The following is a 27,309-nucleotide window of genomic DNA, read 5'->3' as shown; positions in this document are numbered from 1 at the left end:
AGGTTTACAAAAGAGAAGTGTTTTGTGGAACATTTCCCATCTGCTGTCAACTCATATGAAGAATATTTAGGTCCACAAGTACGTGGAGAATGACAACCTTTAGCTGTATCAGTGTAGCTTATCAGTATTATTGATTCTCCATCATCATTTATCAGTTTTTACTTCACATTTCTACTCCAGAGTTCTTACTGCAACAGTCTGTTTTTAACAGAACAAATTAGGCCCACAGGACTGCAAACTAATTTCAACTAAAAGAAAACTAAACTGACCAGTAACCTGTTGGTTTACCATTCACCAAGAGTAAATAAAACTATAGAGGAATAGATGATGTATTTGAAGACTTACGCAGTTCCTCTACAAGTTCAGTTGGTGGAAATGTGTGCCGATTTACTTGAGAGCATCCAGTTCAACAGGTGCTGAAAAGAACCAGATCAAGAACCAACTTCAGTGAGTAAAAGTTCATCGATTAGCTCATCGACCTGCCTGAAGAGTTTAACTAATTACAATCAGCTGGTTTAGCGGGTGGAAGGAACAAATGCGTGGTAGGACTTTTACTCACTGAAATATGGGCTTTTCCCCTCCATGAAGAAACAAAAGTTTGTGGTAGAGTTGCGTTTGCACATCGTAACACTTAGCCAATACAAAAAAAAAAAAGACAGTATTAAAGATTTCATTCAAATGTTTACTGGCAGTGCTAAACTGTAAAAGCTATACACAGATGTATTTACATGTCACTAAACACACTGTGGATCATTAAAAATAATCACACAAGACTTGGTCACAATTACTGGCACCCCTGAATTTTAAGCAGAGAATGTCCAGAAATAATGCAAATTAACCAACTTTGTAGAATAAAATATAAAATGTAACAGCTTCATGGTGAAGTGGAACAGATGTGAATCATTCCTCTGCTTTGGAAAAGACGAGGCACATAATCTGCAAAATGCAGTGAATGACTAAACGGGTCAAACCCCTCCAGGTGGTTAACACACTCACTAAAAGACTACAAATAAAAAATACTATCACCTGAAAGGATATACTGAGGATAAACTCATTAAGATCTGATGAACTTTGATGCACCCGATCAATCGACAAAACTTTATGCCGATGTAATATTCCATGTACATGTCTGCCACCTGCTGGATGGTTAGTGGATGCTGGACTGATGATTATTTGAAGTGGTTATGGTTGTGAGTGAGAAACTGTTTCCACACAGACGAATAAAGTTCCTGATTGTTTTATAGCAGCTATGTTCTTAAAAACCCAGTGGAAAGGATTTTGTATGATTTTCAACAATCAGAAAAAGTAAATGATGTAAGGGAGATTTCACTACAGAAATGTACTAAGAGAAATATATCAAGAGTGCTTACATTCTAAAACTAATGAAAGCCAAAAGTCCACACAATCCAGCAGAAAAAAATTTGCATCAATGTAGGTGAAGCAGACACTTCTTCCTTCTCTCTTTACATATATGGTTTTGAAGGTAAAACAACCTGAAATTTAGGTTGTTTCTTACATTTTCAAATGCCTAGGTCTGATGGCTCCTATTTTCCACTCCACTATGAAACATTTTTTGTGGAACTATTCTGGTTATACAAAATTCTTTAATTTGTAATTATTTCTGAACATATTTAAAATTCTGTATCTAAAATTCAGGAGTACCAATAATTACAACCCAATGATTCTGACCAGAACTGTACTCATGCAGTAGAAATTCAGTTGAACGTCTGCTGGCAGGTTTGACATTATCTGCTGGTGTGTGTGTGTGTGTGTTGGTGCCTCTATTATTACAGCAGAAGTGATTACAGTGGCTCTCCCTGTAAGCAAGAGCAAATGTTTGACCATAAACAACACAGACATGGCACATGAATAAAAACAGAGTCACAACACTCAATCTTCAAATCAGGATTTTCTGCATTTTCCCCCCAAAGTAATGTGGATTTAAACCTCTTGTACGTCAGCATCTCATCTTTTTTTTCTGCCAAGTCCTGCTTTGTTTTGTGCAGGCCACTTACACAATTACACAAGACAGAAAATCCATACTAAATGCAAAGAGAAATGATCCCGTGATTGTCCTCAGCTACAGAACCATATGCAGTTTGATTTTTGAATAGTTTAAGTGAGGTCTTCTTGCCTCACAGATGAGGATTCTGCTACATTACAAAAGCACTGAAAACAAATACACCAATTTGGGTAAGGCTTTACAGATGGTTTCAAAGATATATGGGTTTTTGTTAATGTACATTTGCAGGACATTCTATAATCAAATGCATCCTTACATTTTAGACAGAAGAAAGAGCTTAAATTTTCACTGTAACCATTATGTGGACACAACTGAGACCTAAAACTGCACGGGAAGGTCGTTCCATTGGAATGCATTATGGCATAACAAGCTCCTATTAAGGCAACGCACCCGTCTCCACAGACTTTGGTGAAAAAAAATACAGCAAGAAATACACTCTAATTTGTCACTTAAACAAAAATAAACTCCCTTTCCTGTTTCAGTCATATACTCATAAAATAGTCATTCTGTTTTGTTAAAATAGGTTGGACCAATCACAAAAAGTGATGTAAAGTGTTCATTTAAATTTATTATTATATTTACATGTTTCCAATATCAGTGTGCTAACGTATGGCCAGAAGACAAAAGGTCAAGATTAGACCTTTAAAGTGAAACGTCCCTCAGTGCACACTGCTGCTGCAGCATTGTTCCTGCTTGAATAAATGACAGAAGATGCACTCAGACTTGAATCAGGTCCTGTCGGCCACTTTGTGCGTGTTTGGAGATGAGGCAGAGTATGATGCCGCTCGGACTTAACCAGCTTTTCACCAGTGTCTCGTTTCAATCAGATCAGACCGCAGGCTCAGTTTCTTCAGAGTCTCGTATCCCACCACAATGAGCACAGACGTGGGCATGGACGAAATGATGCGGGCAGACAGTCCCTTAGTTATCACCCAGACACCCTCCTCTCTGAGCAACTGTTTGAACGTCTCAATGATAGATGAGTTTCCCTCCACCTTCAACAGAGAGACAAGTGTTCAGTCATCTGTGCTGCTGGAATATAACACTGGTCAACAATTTTTTTTCTTGCATGGACTTTCAATCAATCAACTTTTTTCTTATATAGCGCCAAATCACAACAAACAGTTGCCCCAAGGCGCTTTGAGAACTGATTTAGGGTCATTGTGGCATGAACCTCAGCTCAGATTTCCTCATGTTTTTTTTTTTACAATCTGCATGTTCCGTATTGATGGATTACGCAAACGTTCCTCATTCACTGACGAGTTTGAAACCACTAATCGTGCACAAAAGCAGCTTCAAAAGCATCGCTTTTAAACCAGGTTCGCAAACTGTGAACAAGAGCCGTAATATTGTTTATGGCACTGAAGAGGTGTGCGAGACTGCAGCTTTTGCTTCCACACTTGATATGAGAAACATGTTTTCATATCTCAAAAATGTGATGTGATTGGAAAAAACTTGGCTAAACCAGATTCGGATTCAGTGTCCCCAAATTACCCAAAATCCATTGAACAACTCCATGTAAGAAAAATCATGTTGACGAATGTTATCATCCAAAGGATATGTTTTACACTGTACAACAGATGTGTAGACTGTGCAGCCAAGCAGTTACAACCCCAAACCAGTAACATTATATGCAATATGGGAAATTCTCTCTCTCACCGTCGCATATATATATATATATATATATATATATATATATATATATACAGTGATCCTTACATTTACTTTTGTTTCATTACAGTCAGAATGAACTAAAGATATTTCATGTTTTGTGTGGCCAGCATCACTGAATTTTTACTGGTATTGGAAGACTTTGTTTCCGTCTATCTGTCTGTGTTCAGCATAAGTCCAGTCCTATTACTGCCAGAGTCTTCAAATTCACAGGAAACATTCTTGGTACATAGAACTTGCACAAGTTCAAAGATGGCTAACCTTGACCTAATTTTAGAACTATTTTAAGAGGTTAAAAAGTCACATTCTGTTTCATTCTGTTCCTTTTTTTTTGAGGGGTGGGGATGACAACCAATCAGAGTAGAACGGCAACATGACGTCAGTGGCTGGTAGTGCACACACACGCCCCCCTGCAGATGCCATTAAAGCATAATGGGGAGAGGATTAATTGCGCATGAATTGAGTATACAAATTACGGGCGTTCGTTGTCGTCTGCAACAAAAATGGAAAAAATGACAAATGTCCCAGTATGAATTATGGATATATTAATAATGTATAGTGAATATATGATGAACAATCATGGTTGTATAACGCATGTAGTGAGGAAACGGATCCGACGCATTATCACGGCAGTATTACAGGTGTATTATGAATGCATCGCGCATGTGTTGCGCTTGCACGGCATCTGCATTGCGGTCATAAAAGAAGCGCACTCGGACCTTTCAGCATCACTATTCACAGCAACAATACAGCCTCTGGAGCATTTACTGGACTTGGACAAGTTGACTGTTAAAGTGCACTGACACGAGCCTGCCTTTTCCTCATGACACAGGCCATGATGTGTCATGCTGGAGAGTAAACTCATCTTTAACAGGTGCAGACAGGATGCCAGAGGGGCGCCGGTGCATGCGATTACACACAGAGAATTTTGAAATGTTAAAATCTTTCACACACAAATGTCGTGCTATGTGGCGCAATCTAATCTCGAACACGACATGCAGCTCAAGTGGAGTAAACAAGCAGTGAACAAAGCGAGTGGTGACATCAGCGGATCGCATCAGAACGCAGCTCGTCTGAAGGATTATAACAAGTTAAATCTGTTACAAAAATAAATGCTTTAACAGCTGCACACAAGAAGGAAAAAACACGCAACTGTTTTATCAAGCCTTGACAATGTAAACAAGTCAAATAATTACCTTTTTAGACGGCTCAAAATGCTTTCTGCAGCTTGTTAGCTGTTCACACGCGGCTCCAGCTGTAGCTTTCTCTGTGATTCAGGAGGTGATTAGAGCCATTTTCAACAGCCAATTTGCAGAATAAAATGATTAATCCGCCACAAAATAATTATTTTATATACGCAGCATCCAGCACAGAGCGCGTGGCAGCCAGCAGAACAAAGAATGGCGTCCAGCTGTGAACACAGCGCATCTGATAAAAACGCTTTATTTGTGGTCAATCTGTATGCAGTCACTACAGCTTATTTTAGTGCATGATGTGGACATGATGGGCACGCAAAATATCCGTTTTACGCACTGTCCCAGTCCGCTGCCAAGCCGCACATCCCTGTCAGTTGCGGATATCAGCGGATAACGGCGGATATACAGCGCATAGATTGAGTATGTATTGTGTATGTATGGAGTATGTAAGGCAGATGTCATCCACAGCCAAAATTTTGTGCAGCTCAAAAATCCTGGAAACGGAAAAACGTGGCTCTGCGGATAATTGCAGACGTGTGAGGGTGTCGGCCGACTTATACAAGCATGTTTCACGGATATTGCGAATGTTTAGTGAATATGAGCCAATTTTGTGCACAATCCATACGCAAATCCTCCTAAATGCCAGTGGGCCCGGGCCCTAAGACAATAGGATCTTAACAATTAATGTAAATAAAAATAAATTAATTTTGTGTGTATAGATAGACAAACAGATACACACACACACACACACACACACACACACACACACACACACACACACACACACACACACACACACACACACACACACACACACACACACACACACACACACGGTGGGCCAATAAAATGTTACCACTTTTTGATCGTACACAAGTTTTTGAAATGAGAACTTGTTCAAAAATGTTATTTACAGACTTGTAACAGAAGCATCAAATTAACATTTGATACCAGAGGTTTCCCACTTTGTCTCTTGTTTTCCGCACAGTTCAATAATTGATGACATGTTCAATCCAAGCTCTTCTTCTTTGGATTACAACTGCAACACGCACACTGAAGTTTGTGATGACATTGCCACACATCTCAAGAGGGATTCTCCCAATTTCTATATATGTACAGTAGTGTTCAGAATAATAGTAGTGCTATGTGACTAAAAAGATTAATCCAGGTTTTGAGTATATTTCTTATTGTTACATGGGAAACAAGGTACCAGTAGATTCAGTTGATTCTCACAAATCCAACAAGACCAAGCAGGCTATGAAAATTAAGGCTATGAAATTGGGCTATTAGTAAAAAAAAAAAAGTAGAAAAGGGGGTGTTCACAATAATAGTAGTGTGGCATTCAGTCAGTGAGTTTGTCAATTTTGTGGAACAAACAGGTGTGAATCAGGTGTCCCCTATTTAAGGATGAAGCCAGCACCTGCTGAACATGCTTTTCTCTTTGAAAGCCTGAGGAAAATGGGACGTTCAAGACGTTCAGAAGAACAGCGTAGTTTGATGAAAAAGTTGATTGGAGAGGGGAAAACCTATACGCAGGTCCAAAAAATTATATGCTGTTCATCTACAATGATCTCCAATGCTTTAAAATAGACAAAAAAAAAAAAAAAAAAAAAAACAGACGCGTGGAAGAAAACGGGAAAACAACCATAAAAATGGATAGAATAACCAGGATGGCAAAGGCTCACCCACTGATCAGCTCCAGGATGATCAAAGACAGTCTGGAGTTACCTGTAAGTGCTGTGACAGTTAGAAGACACCTGTGTGAAGCTAATTTATTTGCAAGAATCCCCCACAAAGTCCCTCTGTTAAATAAAAGACGTGCAGAAGAGGATACAATTTGCCAAAGAACACATCAACTGGCCTAAAGATAAATGGAGGAATATTTTGTGGACTGATGAGAGTAAAACTGTTCTTTTTGGGTCCAAGGGCTGCAGACAGTTTGTGAGATGACCCCCAAACTCTGAATTCAAGCCACAGTTCACAGTGAAGACAGTAAAGCATGGTGGTGCAAGCATCATGATATGGGCATGTTTCTCCTACTATGGTGTTGGGCCTATATATCGCATACCAGGTATCATGGATCAGTTTGGATATGTCAAAATACTCGAAGAGGTCATGTTGCCTTATGCTGAAGAGGACATGCCCTTGAAATGGGTGTTTCAACAAGACAATGACCCTAAGCACACTAGTAAACGAGCAAAATCTTGGTTCCAAACCAACAAAATTAATGCCTCGCAGATGTGAAGAAATCATGAAAAACTGTGGTTATACAACTAAATACTTGTTTAGTGATTCACAGGATTGCTAAAAAAAAAAAAAGCAGTTTGAACATAATAGTTTTGAGTGTGTAGCGTCAACAGCAGATGCTATTATTATTGTGAACACCCCCTTTTCTACTTTTTTTTTTTTTACTAACAGCCCAATTTCATAGCCTTAAGAGTGTGCATATCATGAATGCTTGGTCTTGTTGGATTTCTGAGAATCTACTGGTACCTTGTTCCCCATGTAACAATAAGAAATATACTCAAAACCTGGATTAATCTTTTTAGTCAAAGTCAAAGTGTCTTTATTTGTCTCCCTAAGGAGAAATTTGCCTTGGACAGGGTCTGCTACACAACAACACATCCAGTACATAGCACCCATACATTAAAAACAACACAGTAAGTCAAAGGATAAAATATAAATACACAACATTATTAACATCTTTGTGCAAATCCCGCAATACATACCCTTAAGCTATCTTCCCTGAACTATCTGCTGATTTATGAGCTTCACTGATAATGGAATAAATGAATATTTATATCGATTATATTTACAAAGAGGAACCCTGTACCTCCTTCCTGAGTTAAGTAAAGTATATTCAGAGTGCAGAACATGAGACTCATCTGTTAAAATATTGTCAGCACATCTGAGAACTGCCTGTTCAAACAACTCTTGGGGAGTTACAGGTACCACCATACCCATGATTTTGCCAGCTATCTTAATCAGATTTAATATTTGAGTTTTTGATTTAACCGTTAAATTATAAAACCAGCTAGTAATACCATACCGTAACACGGACTCAATCGTTGCTCTGTAGAAAATCAGCATAATATTCCTACATACACCAAACAGTCGGAGTTGACGAAGAAAGTGCAAACGCTGGTGGATTCGGGCACAAACACTTGACACTTGCATGTGCCAGCTTAAGTTATTATCGATATAAACCCCCAGATATTTATATGAATCCACCTGTTCAATGTTACGTCCATGTATGGTGACCACACTACGGTCTCCAACAGCCCAAGGGTCCACCAACATCTCCACTGTTTTATTAACATTAATCTGCAATTGATGGACATCACACCAGTTCACAAACCTGTCCACTCCAGATTTGTGATAACTTGAATTAGTACTAGTGTTCAGCAGACTGAGTATTACAGTGTCATCTGAAAATTTAACAACATACTGGTTTGGCTGATAGCTGATGCAGTCATTGGTATACAGTGTAAATAAAAAAGGTGAACTAACACAGCCCTGAGGGGCACCAGTGCTACTTAATGCAATATCAGAGCAGACAGAATTGACCTTCACCTGCTGTGACCTGTTTCTCAAAAAAGAATGATACCACTTAATTAAAAAAGGGTTCACATTCAACTGAATCATTTTTTGAAGAAGGATATGTGACCGGATACAGTTAAAAGCAGAACTAAAATCAATAAAAACTAATTTGGCATATGCAGAGGAACTCTCAAGATGCTTTAAAACCAAGTTCATTATAGTTAAAATGGCATCACTCGTACCCCGCTTCCTTTTGTACGCAAACTGATACTGATCCAAGTGTGGCTCCACCTCTACAGTAAGCTCCTGAATTAACAGTTTCTCCAATGCTTTCATTACATTAGAGGTTAGGGCCACTGGCCGAAAATCATTATTCACTTGGGGGCATGATTTCTTGGAAACTGGAATAACAACTCTCCAAAGCTCAGGTACTGAATAAGTATCAATAGAGCTGGAAGAGTTGATGCCAAGCTGGAGTGAGCTCCTCTGCAAATGTTTTTAAAAGAAAAGCAGACATATTGTCTGGCCCTGTAGCTTTATTAGTATACACGGATTTAAAAACTTGAGTAACTGATTGTGAGTCAATTAAAATTCTGTCCTCATGCAAATTACACCTAATCTCTTTTAAAATTTCCCTGCACTCTTCCTGATTATCACTCTCAAAACGCAAATAAAAATCATTTAGCTCATTGGCTTTTACAAATTCATTATTGTCAATTACAGGTTTCCCTTTTGTGTCCATGTTTGTCATGCCCCGAAAAGAATCCCACAGTCTCTTATTGTTCGCTCTGGAAAGGTCCCGTTCTGTGCGCTCCTTATGCTGCCTTCAAGCATCTCTCATCTTCTGGTTCAGGTCTTTTTGTGCGACCCTAACCCCTGCAAAGTCCCTTGATTTAAAAGCTGCTTTCTTCCTATTAATACATTCCCGTATTTCCCGTGTGACATACGATTTATTATTTGGGTATTTAATAATCTTTTGGGGAATGATTGAGTCCACACAGAAAGAGATGTAACCAGTAATTGCCTCTGTGGCATTATTGATATCTGCATTTTGGAAAAAAAAATGTCCCAATCTGTACACAAGAAACATCCTTTCAGCTCCTCTATCTTGTCAGCAGACCACAGTTTAACAGAGTGGACCTCAGGTTTACTAGATTTAAATGCTGATTGATAGGTGGGGAGAAGCTGGACTACATTATGGTCCGAATTGCCAAGAGGGGGTCTGACTCTGGCTGTGTAGGCATCTCTTATGTTCCCATAGCACTTATCCAGAGTCTTATTGCTCCTGGTGCTACACTGAACATATTGGTAGAAGGCAGGCAGGGATTTATTTAAACTGCAGTGAGTTAAATCACCAAGAACAATCATGGCAGCATCCGGTTTATTTTGAAGATGAGAATGGACACAATCTGAAATCTGACGAGCTGCCCTGGCGGCATTTCCACTTGGTGGAATATAAACTACACACACAAATATATTTGTGTAAGGTTACACACAGGAGCTCAAGATCGGAGTTACATACCCTGTCTCTGACAGCAAAGTTTGTACACCACCTGTCTTTAACGTATAAACAAACCCCCCCCCGTGTTTTACCAGAGTTTTTGTTCCTGTCCAGGCGGATGTGTGTAAATCCATCCACTTGAATGAAGCTGTCCGGTATATCATCGCTAAACCATGTTTCTGTAAAAGCCATTAGTCCAGACTCACGGAACTCGTAACAAGCTCCAGTTTGTAAGCGCAACTCATCCAGTTTATTTTTAAGTGAGCGCGCATTGCAGAGCAGGATGGGCAGCAGCAGTAGCTTGGTGGCTGCACGGATGCGTTGTCTCAGGCAGTGGGCTATCCGGCTAAGTAGCACTAGCCATGCTAGTGCTAACAGAACCATACTCCGTCTCAGCCTCCACACACAGTCAAAAGCACAAACCGCACATTTAGTCCACCGTTGACAAGCGGTAGACAGAAGAAATGAACAAACATCAACAGCCTCCATATCAAACAAGCATTTTGTAGCAGAAACCCTCCTCTGTGTCGCCAGCAGAGCAGCGCCATCCAGACCATGCTTCCAACTTTAACAACACCAAGTGCTGGAAGTGCTGAGTCACATAGCACTACTATTATTCTGAACACTACTGTGTATATATACAGTAGTTGCTGGGTTTCTGTGCCCAGCAACTACTGGGCACAGAAACCCAGAGGTTGCTGGCATATGAAGAAAGATTTTGTCCAGCTTGTAAAGAGCTGAATAAACAGCTGCCTCCATCTTCCCTAGCTCTCCTTGCAAATTCACTGCAGAAAATGGTTCTGGGGAGCATTAGCATGGCTAAAACCCTTCAGTTTCCCCCCAAGACCTCCCAATCACAACCCCCTTCACCTCCAGCCATTTTAAGCATTTATTTGTCTCTCCCATGCCTGTAGATGAGCTTGCTGAAATATTTCAGAAAAAGCAAGGAGGATGGAGAGGAGAAGAATCAAACAGAGTTCCCCTTCTGTTATTATTTTTATTAGTAAAGGAGAACTGTTTTGTTTTTTTAGGATCACCAAAAATTTTCAGCGCATGCTATGTGCGCACAGACTCTCACTCCAGCCAAAGTCGGCAACCCTGGATTGTTGGGCTAATCGTCAGCTGCGGCTATATGTAGAAATGGTATTTACCTGAACTCTGGCTCGAACCACATCCATGGGGTTTGTGATAGTGGAAGCGGTTGCTGCTGCCATTGGCCCTGCAAAAGCCTGCAGAATCAGGTGAGGGCATTGACTCGGCGCCAACAAGGACAACTGTTCTGCAAAAGGAAAGGAAAGGGGAAAATGTAGAGCAAATAGTCCTGTGATGCAACAACCTGCTGACCTAAAGGCAAAACACACTGAATTTAACCCAAAACAAACTCATTGCTACACCTTCACCAGTCAGGTATTTTGCTTAGTGCCTGTCAGTCTGGTGTTTGGAACATGGCTTGCAGAATTTAGTATATTTTGATTCTAAGAATTGTGTGTAATGTTGCATGTGGTTAAAATAAATTTTTTTTTAAAAAGGTGCATTACCTGAATAAAAATGATAAAACGGCCACCAGAGCGCACTATTTGGGATGTATGCGAGTAGTGACGCTATATAGCCCTTGTAAAATCCTCGGAAACCATCAGCTGCATATATCTGCATGGTGATGTCACGGGATTGCCCAAAAGTCACTTTGGGTTTTGTTGGTGCAAGCATCATTTTGGATTTGACTTTGAAGCGATTCAGGTTTCCTCCCACTTGCCCTTGCATCATCAGGTGCTGAGATACCACATCTATAGGGACAGTGATGGTCTGGGCCACCAGGGACGCTGACCCTCCTGCCACCAGGGACTTTACCGTGTTACTGGGTGAGTAGAAAGACACGTATTTGCGCACCAATTCATAAGTGGTGATATATGCCTGTCCTGCGATCAACGCCAAGGTGTTGACCATGAAGCCACGGTAGAGGCCTTGCACTCCCTCCGCACGTAAAATCTTGCAGAAAGCATCGAAGGTGCCTGTGTATAGCGTTTTGCCCTTCTGCACCTGCAGACGGGTACGGATGAGACTGGCTGGGTAGACCGTGGCCCTGGTGGTCAATGTCATGAAGACACCCAGAGAGTAGAACTTCCTCTTGTCCAGGTCTTCCCATTCAATTATTTGGATAGCACCTTTCTGTTGCATTACGTCAACTGTTGCAGTGCTGCGCCACTAGAGATACATATCTGCATTCATCAACCCACCGGTGACTGACACCACACCTGTAAGGACCAGGAACAGGAACAGAGACATATGAGGATGATCACAACTCAACTTTATTTAACACTAGCAGAAATACCTGTCGGTTAGAATTCATGATGCAATAATATATATATATATATATATATATATATATATATATATATATATATATATATATATATATATATATATATATATATATATATATAAATAGAACAAAGAAACACAGCTACCACATTACATTTGAAAATGACCTGTTTGAAAAAACTGTAAATACTATGCAAAACAAAAGGTTGTTGAAGAAATTATTACATCTTAGATTAAAATACACAGAGTGTGGTGGAAAAGCAAGGCACTTTCACTTAATTTTGCATGCTCACATGCGCAATGTGCAAAATGGAGAAGTGGTAGGACAAAGGGAGAGAACTGGGATTTGGCTTTTGAATAGGTCTGGCAGTTTATTTACAGCAATCATTATGAATTATTAGACAGTATGGTAGATCTGCCTGGAGTAGGCAGTTCTCAAAAACTGAGGGAACTGTGCAAGTAGACCAGTGAGGGAAGCCACCAAGATACCCAGACCACGCTGAATAACTTACAACCTTCTGTGGCTGTGAGTGGAGACACGGTAATTCTGGTGTTGCCAACCAAACAGTCCCCCTAAAAATCGTCCCCCCTGATGACGCGGTTCACAGATTAACACCCCGCTTCTGCTTAAAACTGCACTCCAGTCATCATCTATCTCAGCGACAGATATCTGAAGCTTTAATACAACAATCATTTCCACATAAATTCAACATTATTTCATCATAAAAGGCGGCAGAAGCAATCAGAGCGCCATGGCTAAACAAGCTGCGAGCTGATGCGTTCACTGCACGTTGGACGTGCGTCACAGAATTTCACCTTGTTTCTGCTTAAAACGGCATCGTTTGTACTTAAAACTGACTTTAGAATGATTTAAGAGGATTTACATTCATCATCTGATGGTTAATAATCACATTAATCCATTTGGTTGCTCTGGGTGAAGAGACTCCATCTCAGATGTGGTGCTGTGGTTCGGAATGACGCATGCGCAGATGTAAAAGGCAGACCAATTTTTAGGGGTGGCCCATTCGGTCTGCGACACCAGAATGTTTAATGCAATATTTCTGTTAAAGCAAACATTACATACTACTATTACATTTTCTATCTTGTTTTATTTCTGATCCCCTGTGGTGTTGTACAGAGGCAACTGTATGCACCAAAAAAGGGAAAGGTGTCACTGTCCAAATACTTATGGACCAGACTATTCCCATAATTACTAAATCTTAAAGAGCAAAAGCGCTGCGGTGTATTTCAACAATTTGTTTTTGCACCAAGTACAAATGAAATGTTTGTGTTATTTAACAGTTTTGACTTTGCATATTTGAACTTCCCCCTAGGATTTTAGAAGAAAGTGGTAATCCTGGACCAGTGTATGTTTCGGCGGGCGGGGGGGGGTGCTTTCGATAATCTGAGGTGATATTAAAGCATTTTATTATGTAGACTAAGCAGGTTTTCGGTGCTACTTAAGGGTATGCAAGAACACTTACAATCCAGCCTCTGTGTACCATGACTGACACAAAAATGTATGCTGGCCATCCCAGGGGGGTAGCTAGTTAGGAGTCAAGGAAGAATTACACAGGGGTCAAAATTTAAAGGTGCATCATTCATTGAAATTATGCCATATTATTTGTCTGATCATCATAATTCCATGAAGTTATAGTTTGGACTATCACTGAATGTTATGGAGTTATGGGGTAAAAACAGCAAAAATTGTGACAACGGTCAATTTCAGTTTGTACAGGGGTCAAAAGTTAAAGTTGCTCTAATTTTGGTAAAAAGTCATGCAAATTAATTTGCTGCTTTAACATTTCTCATAATCCCCCTGCACTTCCCAGAATGCACCGTGGCGCCAGCAGAGTTCCGGCATTTCAAAGCCATGTAAACAATGGCTAGTGAGGATGTGGATGCCGTCAATTCAACAAGTTCCCAAGTGATTATGATGATGACACATTCTCCCAAATTGAGAAGGTTATCTAGAAGAGGTGTAGCACCTGTGATGAACTTTTGCTGTGCCCTGATGTTGTCTTGTTGTCCATACTTCACGAGGTGTGTTTGCATTGTGCCCTAAACCAGAACTCTGCTGAAATCGACCTCTCGCCTAAGTCACGGTCCGCAAGACGGCGCAAGTTTCACAACTGCGAAACAGCGAATAATGTGGTATACTTTTCAATACAAGTAGCGTGTTGCCCGTGGAGATCCACGGGCTCTAGATTGGGTAGTGTTCATAAAAACAAGGAGCTGAAATTTTTCAAGGATGGAAATAAATTTGGCAAAGTTCCTACTCGTATAATGATTTGGAATGGTGTGTGAGTCCAGAAAGTATTTATCAATGTCTGCTGTTCACCAGTATTAGCTAATATCTATAGTTTCTCCAAAAATTAGCCCTATCAATGTTCCGTTTTGGGGGCATTCATCCTTGATCCAAAATGCATAAGCATACCAAAAGGCAAATGTTAGCTCTCCCCAGTTTCTCCGTGATCAAAGCCATACACATGCAGGCAAGCAAGCACGTATAAACATACACAGAGACCACTTGGCTTTAAATATATAAATTGGAGCATTTTTAAATTTTGACTCCTGTGTAATTCTTCACTGACCCCTATCTGGCTATAGAGCTACCACCCTGGGATGGCCAGCATACATTTTTGTGTAGGTCATGGCACACTGAGTCTGGGCTGTGTTGTTTAGTCCCCTTAAGTGGTACCAATTATGTCAAAATTGTCTGCTGGCTCATGGACTATTTGGGGAGTATTTCTGTCACATATACCACAGCCCAAGACAAGCTGTGCCAGGCCTAAATGAGGTCCAAATTGTATTCTGGGTTCTTGAAATGGAGCAATATCTTCACCTGGTGGACATTTGCCATTAATGCAAATACAAGAGAATTTCACCATGACATCTAGTATATAAAATGTACAACAAAAGCTTTCCATGAGGAACTGAACATGGAATGTCTGCTCTACTGTAACCACTGAAACAAATGTGGTGGCTGGAGCTTTAAGTAGAAGAACCTCAGCAGCTACTATGTTTAGGCACAGTGATGGATGCTGAAAATGGAACCACCAGGCAGGAGGAGAAAGAGGCCAAACAGGAGGTTGACGGATGTGCTGAGGGAGGTGGTTAGTGTGACAGAATAGTAATTTGCAGATGACAGGGTGAAACGGAAACGGACCATCTGCTGTGACGACCCCAAACAGCGACAAGAGCCTCGACAGGGCGAAACACGAACCCTGTTTATCCTCCACACCACGGAACGCTGAAGTAGCACATGGTTTAGTTTGGTGACACTTTGAAGCGAGTAAAACAAAAGCACATGTACCGTCCCGCACGGTGTTTAACCAACAAGACGGGCGTGTTTGCTGTGCGAGACAGAAACACAGATCTGACGGTTACCTGTTTTTGGTCTCATTTTAGCAGAGGCGCTCACAGGGCCTCCAGCGTCCTCACGTACCCCGTCCGTCTGCCAGCACAAAGGGTCAAAGGCGAAAGGTTATCAACCTGGATATACATTTAATTTATTTTTCTGAACTGTCGGCGTGCAGCTGTAAAAACTTATAAACCGTCTCCTCTTCTTCTTTTGGTAGCCTTTACTGACAGTTAGCAAACCAAGCGGTACATTAGCGTCACAAACGAGGAGACTGTGCTAAACAAATAAGCACGTTTAAAAAAAAAAAGCAGAGTGAGTTTTAAAAAGTCAATAACAATAAAAACTGATGCCGACCAGCAGCTCTTCTTTATCTCACAAAGCGATTTGTTCCCTGCTCGTAAACAGTCGGTGACAAAGACACGAGAACGGCTAGATGTATCACTCCAGAGGAAACACAATGAATGAGGGGAGAAGGAGCAGATTTTTTTTCAAAATTCTTATTTGGCATTTCAAAATACAAAAATAAACACGTACATAAACGCAAACAATTGACAGAAAATAGAACACAGTCATTAATGTAACACTGAATATATCAAATCTTGTCAGTAAACAGAAAAAGAGAAAAAAACACGCCCCAAAGAAATGTCAAACAGTGTAAGGCACAACAAACTCACCCAAGGTCTGTTAGTGATAAGTCACTAAGGTATTGTAATGTATATTCACTTTTCTTATTATGTCTTATCTCCAAAGTATTTGTATATCAATTAAATTCTACCAGAAATATTTGAAAACTCTGAAGAGATTTAGAAGTTCTCATTTTGTGTAAGTAAAATTTGCCAATTAGCAACATAAGATTGATTACAAAAGAAAAACGCTTATCATTTCATTCAAATCTTATAATAATATCATTCAAACCAACTATTTTATTTGAAATGCAAAACTGGAAGCAGCACAGCCATGTTTTACACCAACTTATTTTGCCTAATTGTAAGTTACAGAAAAAAAAAATTCCTTTGGGAGGGATCTTGTTATAGCTCTGAAGTGTATTCCTGAGTATATCACGCCCCCCCCCCCCACCCCCAATCGTAAGAGAAGGTGTTAGAATCTCAATCTTTTGAAACAAAAATGATAGCCCTTTTAATCCACCCTTCCTTGTTTTGTTTTTGTTTGTTTGAAAAAGTAATTTAGCAACAATAAAAATTGCAACTTAGTAAAAATTTCAGGCTACTTACCATTTTCATTAAATTGTGTGGAATAAAAAACCAAAGTGACATTGGTTGCTCCAGGGAGGAGGAGCAGATTTTTTGGGGCGGGGGGGGAGCAGATCTGTGGCCAGGCAGGCAAGCTCTGACGTCATAGTCTTCACTGCGCGTGGTAAACTCGTGGACGTTTCTCTTTTTCTTAATCTCTCATCTTTTTTTCTTAAACGTCATTCCTGCACCCTTCCGCAAGTGAAACGTTGCACTGATCGATTTGCAAAACAGATGAAGTCGTATAGAGGAGGATTTTCTTTAAAAGAAGACCTGAAAATTCAGCTACAAATTGTCAGAAGGTACATCTGAGATGTGAGCCTGGATTTGATCTGTTTTGATGAAAGAATATCTTTCTCTGCTCTACTCCATTATAAAGCTAAGAGTGGTGATGCAAAATGCAAAATTTTGCACTGTGCAGAATTTCTCCAATCACAGCCCCATAAGCCCATAATTTATTGTGGGTGGCTTGGTGGCTTCTTGCACAGTCATTCAGTTTTTGAGAACTCTTTACTCCATGCAGATTTACCATAAGTGCCATACTGTTTGTATTTCTTCATAATTGATGTAAATAAAGTCCAAGACATATTCAGTGGCAGCTTTACCACCAGAAAGCCTCAACCACAGCAACCAAAAAAGACTCCAAGCTGTCATTGATGTTAAGAACAGGGGTATGTAAACTTTTGATCAGAGTCATTGGGGTAGTTGCTGTTGTCGTTATGATTTAAAAAGTGTAAACACAGTTGTTTGACAATAAATGTCTTTACCTGACCACAAACCATGAGTGAAAAAATTGTTTTTGTGTTATCATTCATGTTCTCTGAACTCAGCCACATGGGGTGTGCAGCCAGTACATTCTGAGTGCCGGTCCCAAGCCCGGATAAATGAGGAGGGTTGCGTCAGGAAAGGCATCTGGCGTAAAACAAGCCAACCCAACTATGCAGACTAAGAATTGAATTTCCATACCGGATCGGTCGTGGCCCGGGTTAACAACATCCGCCACCGGTGCTGTTGCCCAACAGGGTGCCGGTGGAAATTGGGCTACTGCTGGGCAAAAACGATGAAGAAGAGGAGAACATTTGCACAAACAGCGGGAGAAGAAGAAAACTAGAAGGGTGGAAATGAGAGTGGGGACTTTGAATGTTGGTAGTATGACTGGTAAAGGGAGAGAGCTGGCTGATATGATGGAGAGGAGAAAGGTAGACATATTGTGTGTGCAAGAGACCAAGTGGAAGGGAAGTAAGAGCAGGAGCATCGACGGTGGGTACAAGTTGTTGTACCATGGTGAGGACAGGAAGAGAAATGGTGGTGGGGTCATTTTAAAGGAAGTGTTGGGAAAGTGTAGTGACACGGACCCACAACAGGGGGCGTAAATGAACGGACAATAGAAGGAGTTAAATTAGAACACTTTACTGTTGTGAATGCCACAACCAAACACAGCAGATTACAGAATGAATACAAGTCAATCAATAAAGGTGTCGTGTGGACAGGCTCCACGATAGGAGACGCCCGTCTGGAAACGAACCGGAAACACACGATTTCCACCGAACCCGAGGGATACTGGAGCTGCCAAGTCCCGAAGTCCCCAGGTGGCCACCGTCTCAGCGTGTCGGATCTGGTACTGCTGGCGGAAAACAAAGACAGTCAAGTGTGGGTGTGTGTACACCCTGTAACAATAATGGTGGGAATTCCACCTCCACCTCACTCAATATTCTGATGAGTATGCAGTGATCCCTCAGAGGAAAAGAGTGCCGTCCTGCACTCACTCAGCTTCCACAAAACAAGGGACCGGTACTCCTGCAAACACTCACAATATACAGATTATAAGGTAACCACAAATGGCTGAGGATATTACCTCCCACTGAAGTCGATATCTCGGCGATGTGGTGGAGGTGTCTTCCTGCTTTTATTTCAGGTGAGATGCAGATGATCGGTGACAGCTGTCCTGGTTGATGAGTGACAGCTGTCACCTCGGCTGTTCCTGTAAACGGCAGCGCCCTCTCGTGCCTGAAGCCCGCACTTCAGGCAGGGCGCCCTCTGGTGGTGGGCCAGCAGTACCTCCTCTTCTGGCGGCCCACACAACAGGACCCCCCCCTCAACGGGCGCCTCCTGGCGCCCGACCAGGCTTGTTCGGGTGGCGACAGTAGAAATCAGCCAGGAGGGCCGGGTCCAGGATGACGCTCCTCTTCACCCAGGAGCGTTCTTCAGGTCCATACCCTTCCCACTCCACCAAATATTGAAAGCCCCGGCCCATTCGACGGACGTCCAAGAGCTGGCGTACTGTCCAAGCCGGCTCCCCGTCGATAATACGGACAGGAGGCGGCGCCGGACCGGGTGCACAGAGGGGTGAGGTGTGATGTGGTTTTACCCTGGAGACGTGAAAGACTGGATGGATCCGCAGTGAGGCCGGGAGTTGGAGCCTCACTGCGGTGGGACTGAGGACCTTGAGGATGGTGAACGGTCCGATGTAGTGGTCTTTCAGTTTTGGTGACTCGACCTGGAGCGGTATGTCCTTGGTTGATAGCCATACCTCCTGCCCGGGCTGGTATGCGGGGGCCGGGGACCGTCGACGGTCTGCATGGGCTTTTGCCCTCGTCCGGGCCCTCAACAAGGCCGAACGGGCGGTATGCCACACCCGACGGCATCTCCGCAGGTGGGCCTGGACCGAGGGCACACCGACCTCTCCCTCCACCACAGGAAACAAAGGGGGTTGGTACCCCAGACACACCTCAAACGGGGAGAGGCCGGTGGCAGAGGACACTTGGCTGTTATGCGCGTACTCGATCCAGGCCAGGTGTTCACTCCAAGCCGTCGGGTGTGCGGAGGTAGTACAACGTAGGGCCTGCTCCAACTCTTGATTGGCCCATTCGGCCTGTCCGTTAGTCTGAGGGTGATACCCAGACGAGAGGCTCACGGTGGCCCCCAGTTCCCGGCAGAAACTCCTCCACACCTGCGAGGAGAACTGGGGACCGCGATCCGAAACGATGTCTGTAGGTATCCCATGCAGCCGGACGACATGGTGGACCAAGAGATCCGCCGTCTCCTGGGCCGATGGGAGCTTCGGGAGGGACACGAAGTGGGCCGCCTTGGAGAACCGGTCCACTATCGTGAGGATGGTGGTGTGCCCCTGGGACGGCGGGAGGCCCGTGACGAAATCCAGACCGATGTGGGACCAGGGGCGATGAGGCACAGGAAGTGGCTGCAGGAGTCCCTGTGCCTTCTGGTGGTCCGCCTTGCCCCTGGCGCAGGTGGTGCAGGCCTGGATGTAAGCCCGGACGTCAGCCTCCAGAGACGCCCACCAGAAGCGCTGCCGGACCACTGCCATGGTCCTACGCATCCCTGGGTGGCAGGAGAGTTTGGACCCGTGACAGAAGTCCAGGACGGCAGCTCTGGCCTCTGGTGGGACGTACAGTCTGTTTTTCGGTCCTGTTCCGGGATCCGGGCTCCATGCCAGGGCCTCCCGGACGGTCTTCTCCACGTCCCAGGTTAGGGTAGCCATGATAGTGGACTCCGGTAAGATGGGTTCCGGTGGATCCGACAGCTCGGTCTTTACTTCTTGTTCGTGCACCCGGGACAGGGCATCCGACCTCTGGTTTTTGGTCCCGGGGCGGTAGGTGATCCGGAAGTCAAAACGGCCGAAAAACAGTGACCAGCGGGCTTGCCTGGGGTTCAGTCGCTTGGCGGTCCTGATATACTCCAGGTTCCGGTGGTCAGTAAAAACCGTGAAAGGCACTGACGCTCCCTCCAGCAGGTGTCTCCACTCCTCAAGAGCCTCTTTCACCGCAAGGAGCTCTCGATTGCCCACATCATAGTTCCGCTCTGCTGGGGTCAACCTGTGGGAAAAATAGGCACACGGGTGAAGAACCTTATCGGTCTCTCCGCTCTGGGATAGCACGGCTCCTATCCCTGAGTCAGAGGCGTCCACTTCAACCACAAACTGGCGACTAGGATCGGGCTGCACCAAGACAGGTGCAGTCGAGAAGCGCTGTTTCAACTCCCTGAACGCGGCATCGCACCGATCCGACCAGGTGAAGGGAACTTTTGGTGAGGTCAGGGCTGTCAGGGGGCTAACTACTTGACTATACCCCTTAATGAACCTCCTGTAAAAATTTGCGAAGCCGAGGAACTGTTGCAGCTTCCTACGGCTCGTAGGTTGGGGCCAGTCTCTCACTGCTGCGTCCTTGGCCGGATCCGGAGCGACGGAGTTGGAGGAGATGATAAACCCCAGGAAGGACAAAGAGGTGCGGTGAAACTCACACTTCTCGCCCTTCACAAACAGCCGGTTCTCCAACAACCGCTGCAGGACCTGACGTACATGCCGTACATGGGTCTCAGGATCCGGAGAAAAGATGAGTATATCGTCCAGATATACGAAGACGAATCGGTGCAGGAAGTCCTGTAAGACGTCATTAACCAAAGCTTGGAACGTCGCGGGGGCGTTTGTGAGGCCGAACGGCATGACCAGGTACTCAAAATGACCTAACGGGGTGTTGAATGCCGTCTTCCATTCGTCTCCCTTCCGGACCCGAACTAGGTGGTATGCGTTCCTAAGATCCAACTTTGTGAAGATTTTGGCTCCATGCAGGGGGGTGAACACCGAATCCAACAAAGGCAACGGGTATCGGTTGCGAACCATGATCTCGTTCAGCCCCCGGTAATCAATGCATGGACGAAGACCGCCATCTTTTTTGCCCACAAAAAAGAAACCTGCTCCCATCGGAGAGGTGGAGTTACGGATCAGCCCGGCAGCTAAGGAGTCCCGGATGTAGGTCTCCATCGATTCGCGCTCAGGTCGGGAGAGGTTGTACAGCCTGCTGGACGGGAACTCCACGCCTGGCAACAAATCGATGGCACAATCGTACGGACGGTGCGGGGGAAGGGTGAGTGCCCGATCCTTGCTAAAAACGTCAGCAAGATCATGGTACTCAACCGGCACCGCCAACAGATTGGGGGGAACTTTGACCTGCTCCTTAGCCTGGGAACCGGGAGGAACCGAGGATCCCAAACACACCCGATGGCAGGTCTCGCTCCACTGTACCACCACCCCGGACGGCCAATCAATCCGGGGATTGTGTTTTAGCATCCAGGGGAACCCCAGAATCACACGGGAGGTAGAAGGAGTCACAAAAAACTCAATCTCCTCCCTATGATTCCCTGACACTACCAGAGTTACTGGTAGTGTCCTGTGTGTGATTAAAGGGAGTAGGGTGCCATCTAGTGCTCGCACCTGCAATGGTGAAGGAAGCGCCACCAGAGGGAGCCCTACCTCCCTGGCCCATCTGCTGTCTAGCAGATTCCCTTCTGACCCTGTGTCTACCAGTGCTGGGGCCTGAAGGGTTAAATCCCCGCTAAGGATTGTAACTGGGAGCCGTGTGGAAATGTGTGTGTCCCCCACGTGAATTTCTTGGCCCACCCTAAGCCCAGTTTCTAGGGGCGGGCGTTGGTGTTTAACCGTTCAGGGCAATTACTCAATTGGTGCTCAATTGAGCCGCAAACAAAACACGCCCCGCGGGGAAGCCTCCTCTGTCTATTCGGTGGTCTGAATGTGGCCCTGCTCGTGTCCATAGCTTCGTCAGCAGGGGGAGCTGTTGCCCCACGGGACGTAGAGGCCAGGGAGCGTGGGAAGGGCGGACCTTTTTCGGACCCGGAAGGAAGAGGGACGGCGCGTGCCCGGCCACGCCCTTCGTCTCGTTCCCGACGGCGTTCTTCCAACCGATTGTCTAACCGTATAACAAGATCGATAAGCCTATCTAATTCCCGCGGTTCATCCTTGGCCACCAGGTGCTCCTTCAGGACCGATGACAGTCCGTTTACGAAGGCGGCGCGGAGTGCAGCGTTATTCCAGCCGGACCTCGCAGCCGCGATGCGGAAGTCGACTGCATAAGCGGCTGCGCTCCGGCGTCCCTGTCTCATTGACAGCAGCACAGTTGAAGCGGTCTCTCCCCTGTTAGGGTGATCAAACACTGTTCTGAACTCCCTCACAAACCCAGTGTACGTGTGAAGGAGCCGTGAATTTTGCTCCCAAAGCGCCGTAGCCCAAGCGCGTGCCTCTCCCCGAAGCAGAGTAATCACATAAGCTATTTTACTAGCGTCTGACGCGTACATGACGGGACGTTGTGCGAAGACGAGTGAACACTGCATGAGAAAGTCCGCGCACGTCTCCACACAACCTCCATATGGCTCAGGAGGGCTTATGTATGCTTCAGGGGATGGTGGGAGGGGTTGTTGAACCACCACTGGAACATTCATATCCTGCACAGGGTCGGCAGGAGGAGGAGCTGCAGCAGCGCCCTGAGCGCTCGCCGCCACCTGCGCGGAGAGAGCCTCCACCCTGCGGTTCAGGAGGATGTTTTGCTCGGTCATTTGATCCAACCGAGCCGTAAAGGCGGTGAGAATGTGCTGCAGCTCACCAATCACGCCTCCTGCAGACGCCTGCGCTCCCTGCTCTCCCATTGGTCGTTCAACAGCCGGGTGACGCCCCTCGGAGTCCATGACGCTGGCCGAGATATCCTGTTGGGAAAGTGTAGTGACACGGACCCACAACAGGGGGCGTAAATGAATGGACAATAGAAGGAGTTAAATTAGAACACTTTACTGTTGTGAATGCCACAACCAAACACAGCAGATTACAGAATGAATACAAGTCAATCAATAAAGGTGTCGTGTGGGCAGGCTCGACGATAGGAGACGCCCGTCTGGAGACGAACCGGAACCACACGATTTCCACCGCCACCGAACCCGAGGGATACTGGAGCCGCCAAGTCCCGAAGTCCCCAGGTGGCCACCGTCTCAGCGTGTCGGATCTGGTACTGCTGGCGGAAAACAAAGACAGTCAAGTGTGGGTGTGTGTACACCCTGTAACAATAATGGTGGGAATTCCACCTCCACCTATCACTCAATATTCTGATGAGTATGCAGTGATCCCTCAGAGGAAAAGAGTGCCGTCCTGCACTCACTCAGCTTCCACAAAACAAGGGACCGGTACTCCTGCAAACACTCACAATATACAGATTATAAGGTAACCACAAATGGCTAAGGATATTACCTCCCACTGAAGTCGATATCTCGGCGATGTGGTCGAGGTGTCTTCCTGCTTTTATTTCAGGTGAGATGCAGATGATCGGTGACAGCTGTCCTGGTTGATGAGTGACAGCTGTCACCTCGGCTGTTCCTGTACAGAGGACAGGGTGAGATGGAAACGATTGATCTGCTGTGGCGACCCTAACGGGAACAGCCAAAAGACAAAGAAGAAGATTCATGTTCTCTGAAAAATGACCCCCCCCACCTAACCCCCCCCCCCCAAAAAATAAATAAATAAAAAATTCTGCCAGGGTATATAAACCTTTGAGCACAACATAAATCTGATTCAAAGCCATTCCTCATGAGCTGTTTGGGTATGAATTTCTTTTCTTTATAGTCTACTCAGTCTTCTTAAACACACATTCATTTATAATGGCCTGTTTTTAAGAAAATGAAACAATAACTGCCTAAACAAAATTGTTTATTATTTTGACATGAAATTTTTGCCAGCATTTGAAATACTGCTGGAAATTTAAAATTAGGTTGATGTAACTAACATACTGCTGAAATAAATATTTTGTATAAAGTGACCAACTAGGCAGCAAGAAGACCGTGGGATTGTTTCCAACATGGTCCTTTCTATGTGGAGTTTGTGTGTGTTCTGACGTCCAAAGACATGTCTATTAGATGAACTGGAATCTTTCAATTAACAGAGGGTGTGAATACGTTTGTGTCGATATTTGGCCCTGCAATAGACTTGCATCATGTCCACGTTGTAGCCTGCCTTTCGTCCACTGATTGCTGGGATGTGATAGTTACATCTGTCAGTACCATTCACAATATCAATTCACATCATAATGAATGTAAATGTTACAATTAAGTGCCAGTGACACATGTAGTGAATTAATCCATTGGAGCTGATGAATTTCCTAAACCCTGGAAAAAAAATCAGTTTTAACTCCCAATTACAAGTCTGGAGCACTAGACCAGGGGCCTCAAGCACAAAGCATGCGTATGCACAAAAACTTAGCGTACGTCTTTCTCCATGCTAATGTACAGATGTATAAAGTGAAATGACCGTGGAAATGTGTGCTGCCCCACACCAACTTCATGGCTGGCATACACACGTTTTGACAGCTATTGTTCTTTTGGCAACACTTAGAGGTGAAAATGTTAATATTGTGAAAACAAGAAGTCATCAGAATGATGTGCACATCAGCGAGTATATAGTTTATTCGTTTAACTGTCCTGATTGAACACTAGCGCAATGCACATTTGGACACGTACACATTCAAATATGTTTTTTGTTATTCTTTTTTGTTGTTGTTGTTTTGGGTTTTGCTGAAAGCTCCCGATGGTCTCCCTGTGTTCACTATTTGTCAGTAAACGCGTGTGTAAAGTTGTGAATGTCACACACTATTGGCCGCGGCGCTCTTCAGCTTTCATTAATGGTGTGGTTCATTGAAGTGATGTATTGTATTCTGCCTTCATCTGACCCCAGGGGACAGCTACTCGCTAAGAACGTGGCTGATGACCCCTCTATAACGAACCCCAACACCGACCAAGAAAGGTGGTACAATGAAGTACATTCCCGCACGCGGACAGTAGTGGAGGGGGCAATCAGCCTGCTGAAGGGACGGTGGCGCTGGCTGGACAGGTCGGGGGTGGGAGTGCTGCTGTACCAACCTGAGAAGGTGTGCCGGATTGTGATGGCCTGTGGCATCCTCCATAACGTGATACACCGCTACTGTATACCACTGCCAGAGCAGAACATCCCACCCACCAGAGGAACCGGATGCCGGACCTGTCAAGTTCAACCCACCCCTGGAAACCATACGGGCCCGGCAGCATGTGATTTCAACCATGTAAAGAGGCAAGGACAGAATTCACAAGTGCATTTATTGCTTTACTGGAAGCTGGAACATACCGTTCAACGAGCATGCGCGCACGTGCGCGTGCACGAGGACATGCGCACATGTGCATGCGTGATCACATGTGCGCGCGTGCACGAGCGTGTGAGAGTGCAATGGTACCAACCGTATGGAATCAAATTTGCACTCTAAATGGAACCAAGCCGCACTCTGAATGCAATGCAACACAAATGGGATGAATTAATCCATGTCATGTGACATACAAAGCACCAATCAAATGACATGAATCCACTCAGCCATTATATAATACCTCATAGTGAGAAGACCCCAGGTTCACTTGGCAACTTTAAACTGACAGTAGGCTTTGAGTGTGGATGTGTTTGTAAATATGTGCTGGCCCTACGATAGAGTGGCAGCTTGTCTAGGGTGCCCATTATCAAAAAATAGTACTGATAAGTATATAAAAAGTAAACTGTAAGTATACTTGAAACATACTTGCATGTACTACTTTTTGGTACTCGTAGTGTAGAGTTCAGTGGGTGTACCCCACCTCTTGCACAAAGGACTGCTGGGATATGTTCCAGAACCCACACATCCCAAGTGACCCTTAGCTGGAGTAGGGAAATTTTGAAAATGGATGGATAGGACAGTAGGTTGCTGGCCTGTCTATGTCCAGGATGACCGCAGGGAAAAGCGGTCACTGGGGCCCCTGACCCTTAATTGGAATAAGTGGCTTTAAATCAGTGAACAAATGATTAAAAGTTGTGCATTGAAATACCTGCATTTATGGCTTTTTCCTCACACACAAATTATTTTGTATGTTTTTTTTTCAGTTTTTTAAACGTGTTTTAATCATTTAACGTTTCATTACGTTAATGATTGAACTGTGTTCTGATTGGCTGGTTCAGTGCGATCGCTGTTATCGTGAGAACGGGTCGTGTTGCTTTCATAAGTCATCATGGCGCTGGCTTCCTCAGTCAAAGGTAAAAGACCTGTGTTCTCTTAAGCTTAGCGAGTAAATCTTTCAAATGGAATTTTATAAACTCCCCAGAGGCATGCATAGCGTTAAAGAGCGAAAACTACATTACCTTACACGCGGTTGTCGTTTCCTCTTTGTGTTATGCAAACGTCACTTCGTCAAATCGTCACTCACATAAAAGCTAACATTAGCTAGCTAGGTAAAGCTCGCTCTACCACCAGGCAACAAATGTTACGCTTAATAACCAGTGCCGTCTTTATTTTGCTCATAATGTCCCACTGCGCAGTGTCCTTATGTCGGCCGAGTGAGTTTATATTTCCAGTCGTAGTTTGCTTATCTTCTAAAATGTAAGCACGAATATCCGTGTGCTTCGCGATAAGAACGAGGCTAAACATGAGCTTTGTAGTTGCACGAAGTACACACAGTTTTATCATTTAGTTAAGGGATGCTGTTTGACTGTCATTATCAATGTCCAACACGAACTTGGAACTATTGATTTCAGATAATGTGAGACTAATCTCAAGATATCGCTGCTCTTTTCAGTAGTCATAATTTACACATCATTAATTCAGCGC

The 27,309-nt window shown here is 44.1% G+C and overlaps 2 protein-coding genes across 3 annotated transcripts in view; one reads left to right on the top strand and one right to left on the bottom strand.

Moving 5' to 3' along the window:
* Positions 1-661: 661 nt before the first annotated feature.
* Positions 662-16,004, bottom strand: slc25a44a (solute carrier family 25 member 44a). 2 transcript variants are annotated; one of them, XM_034175968.1, is made up of 5 exons: positions 15,808-16,004; positions 15,641-15,745; positions 11,470-12,183; positions 11,083-11,210; positions 662-3,018 (listed from the first exon to the last, which is right to left on the bottom strand). In XM_034175968.1, exons 3-5 carry the CDS (start codon positions 12,104-12,106, stop codon positions 2,827-2,829), a joined length of 957 nt encoding a protein of 318 aa, XP_034031859.1. In that variant the 5' UTR covers positions 12,107-12,183; positions 15,641-15,745; positions 15,808-16,004; the 3' UTR covers positions 662-2,826. The 2 variants fall into 2 exon arrangements, with proteins under 2 accessions (XP_034031859.1, XP_034031858.1); XM_034175967.1 differs by lacking the exon at positions 15,808-16,004 and having other exon boundaries at positions 15,641-15,801.
* A 10,640-nt stretch (positions 16,005-26,644) lies between these two features.
* The window catches only part of ireb2 (iron-responsive element binding protein 2), a 123,682-nt gene continuing 123,017 nt past the window's right edge, over positions 26,645-27,309 (top strand). The window contains exon 1 of the mRNA XM_034175966.1: positions 26,645-26,738. Within this exon, the coding sequence (XP_034031857.1) occupies positions 26,714-26,738 (25 nt within the window). The 5' untranslated portion in view covers positions 26,645-26,713. The remainder of the gene's footprint in view (positions 26,739-27,309) is intronic.

This window comes from Thalassophryne amazonica, chromosome 8 (genome assembly GCF_902500255.1).
Source record: "Thalassophryne amazonica chromosome 8, fThaAma1.1, whole genome shotgun sequence".
Lineage (NCBI taxonomy): Eukaryota > Metazoa > Chordata > Actinopteri > Batrachoidiformes > Batrachoididae > Thalassophryne > Thalassophryne amazonica.
This window is presented reverse-complemented; position numbering and strand designations above follow the sequence as displayed.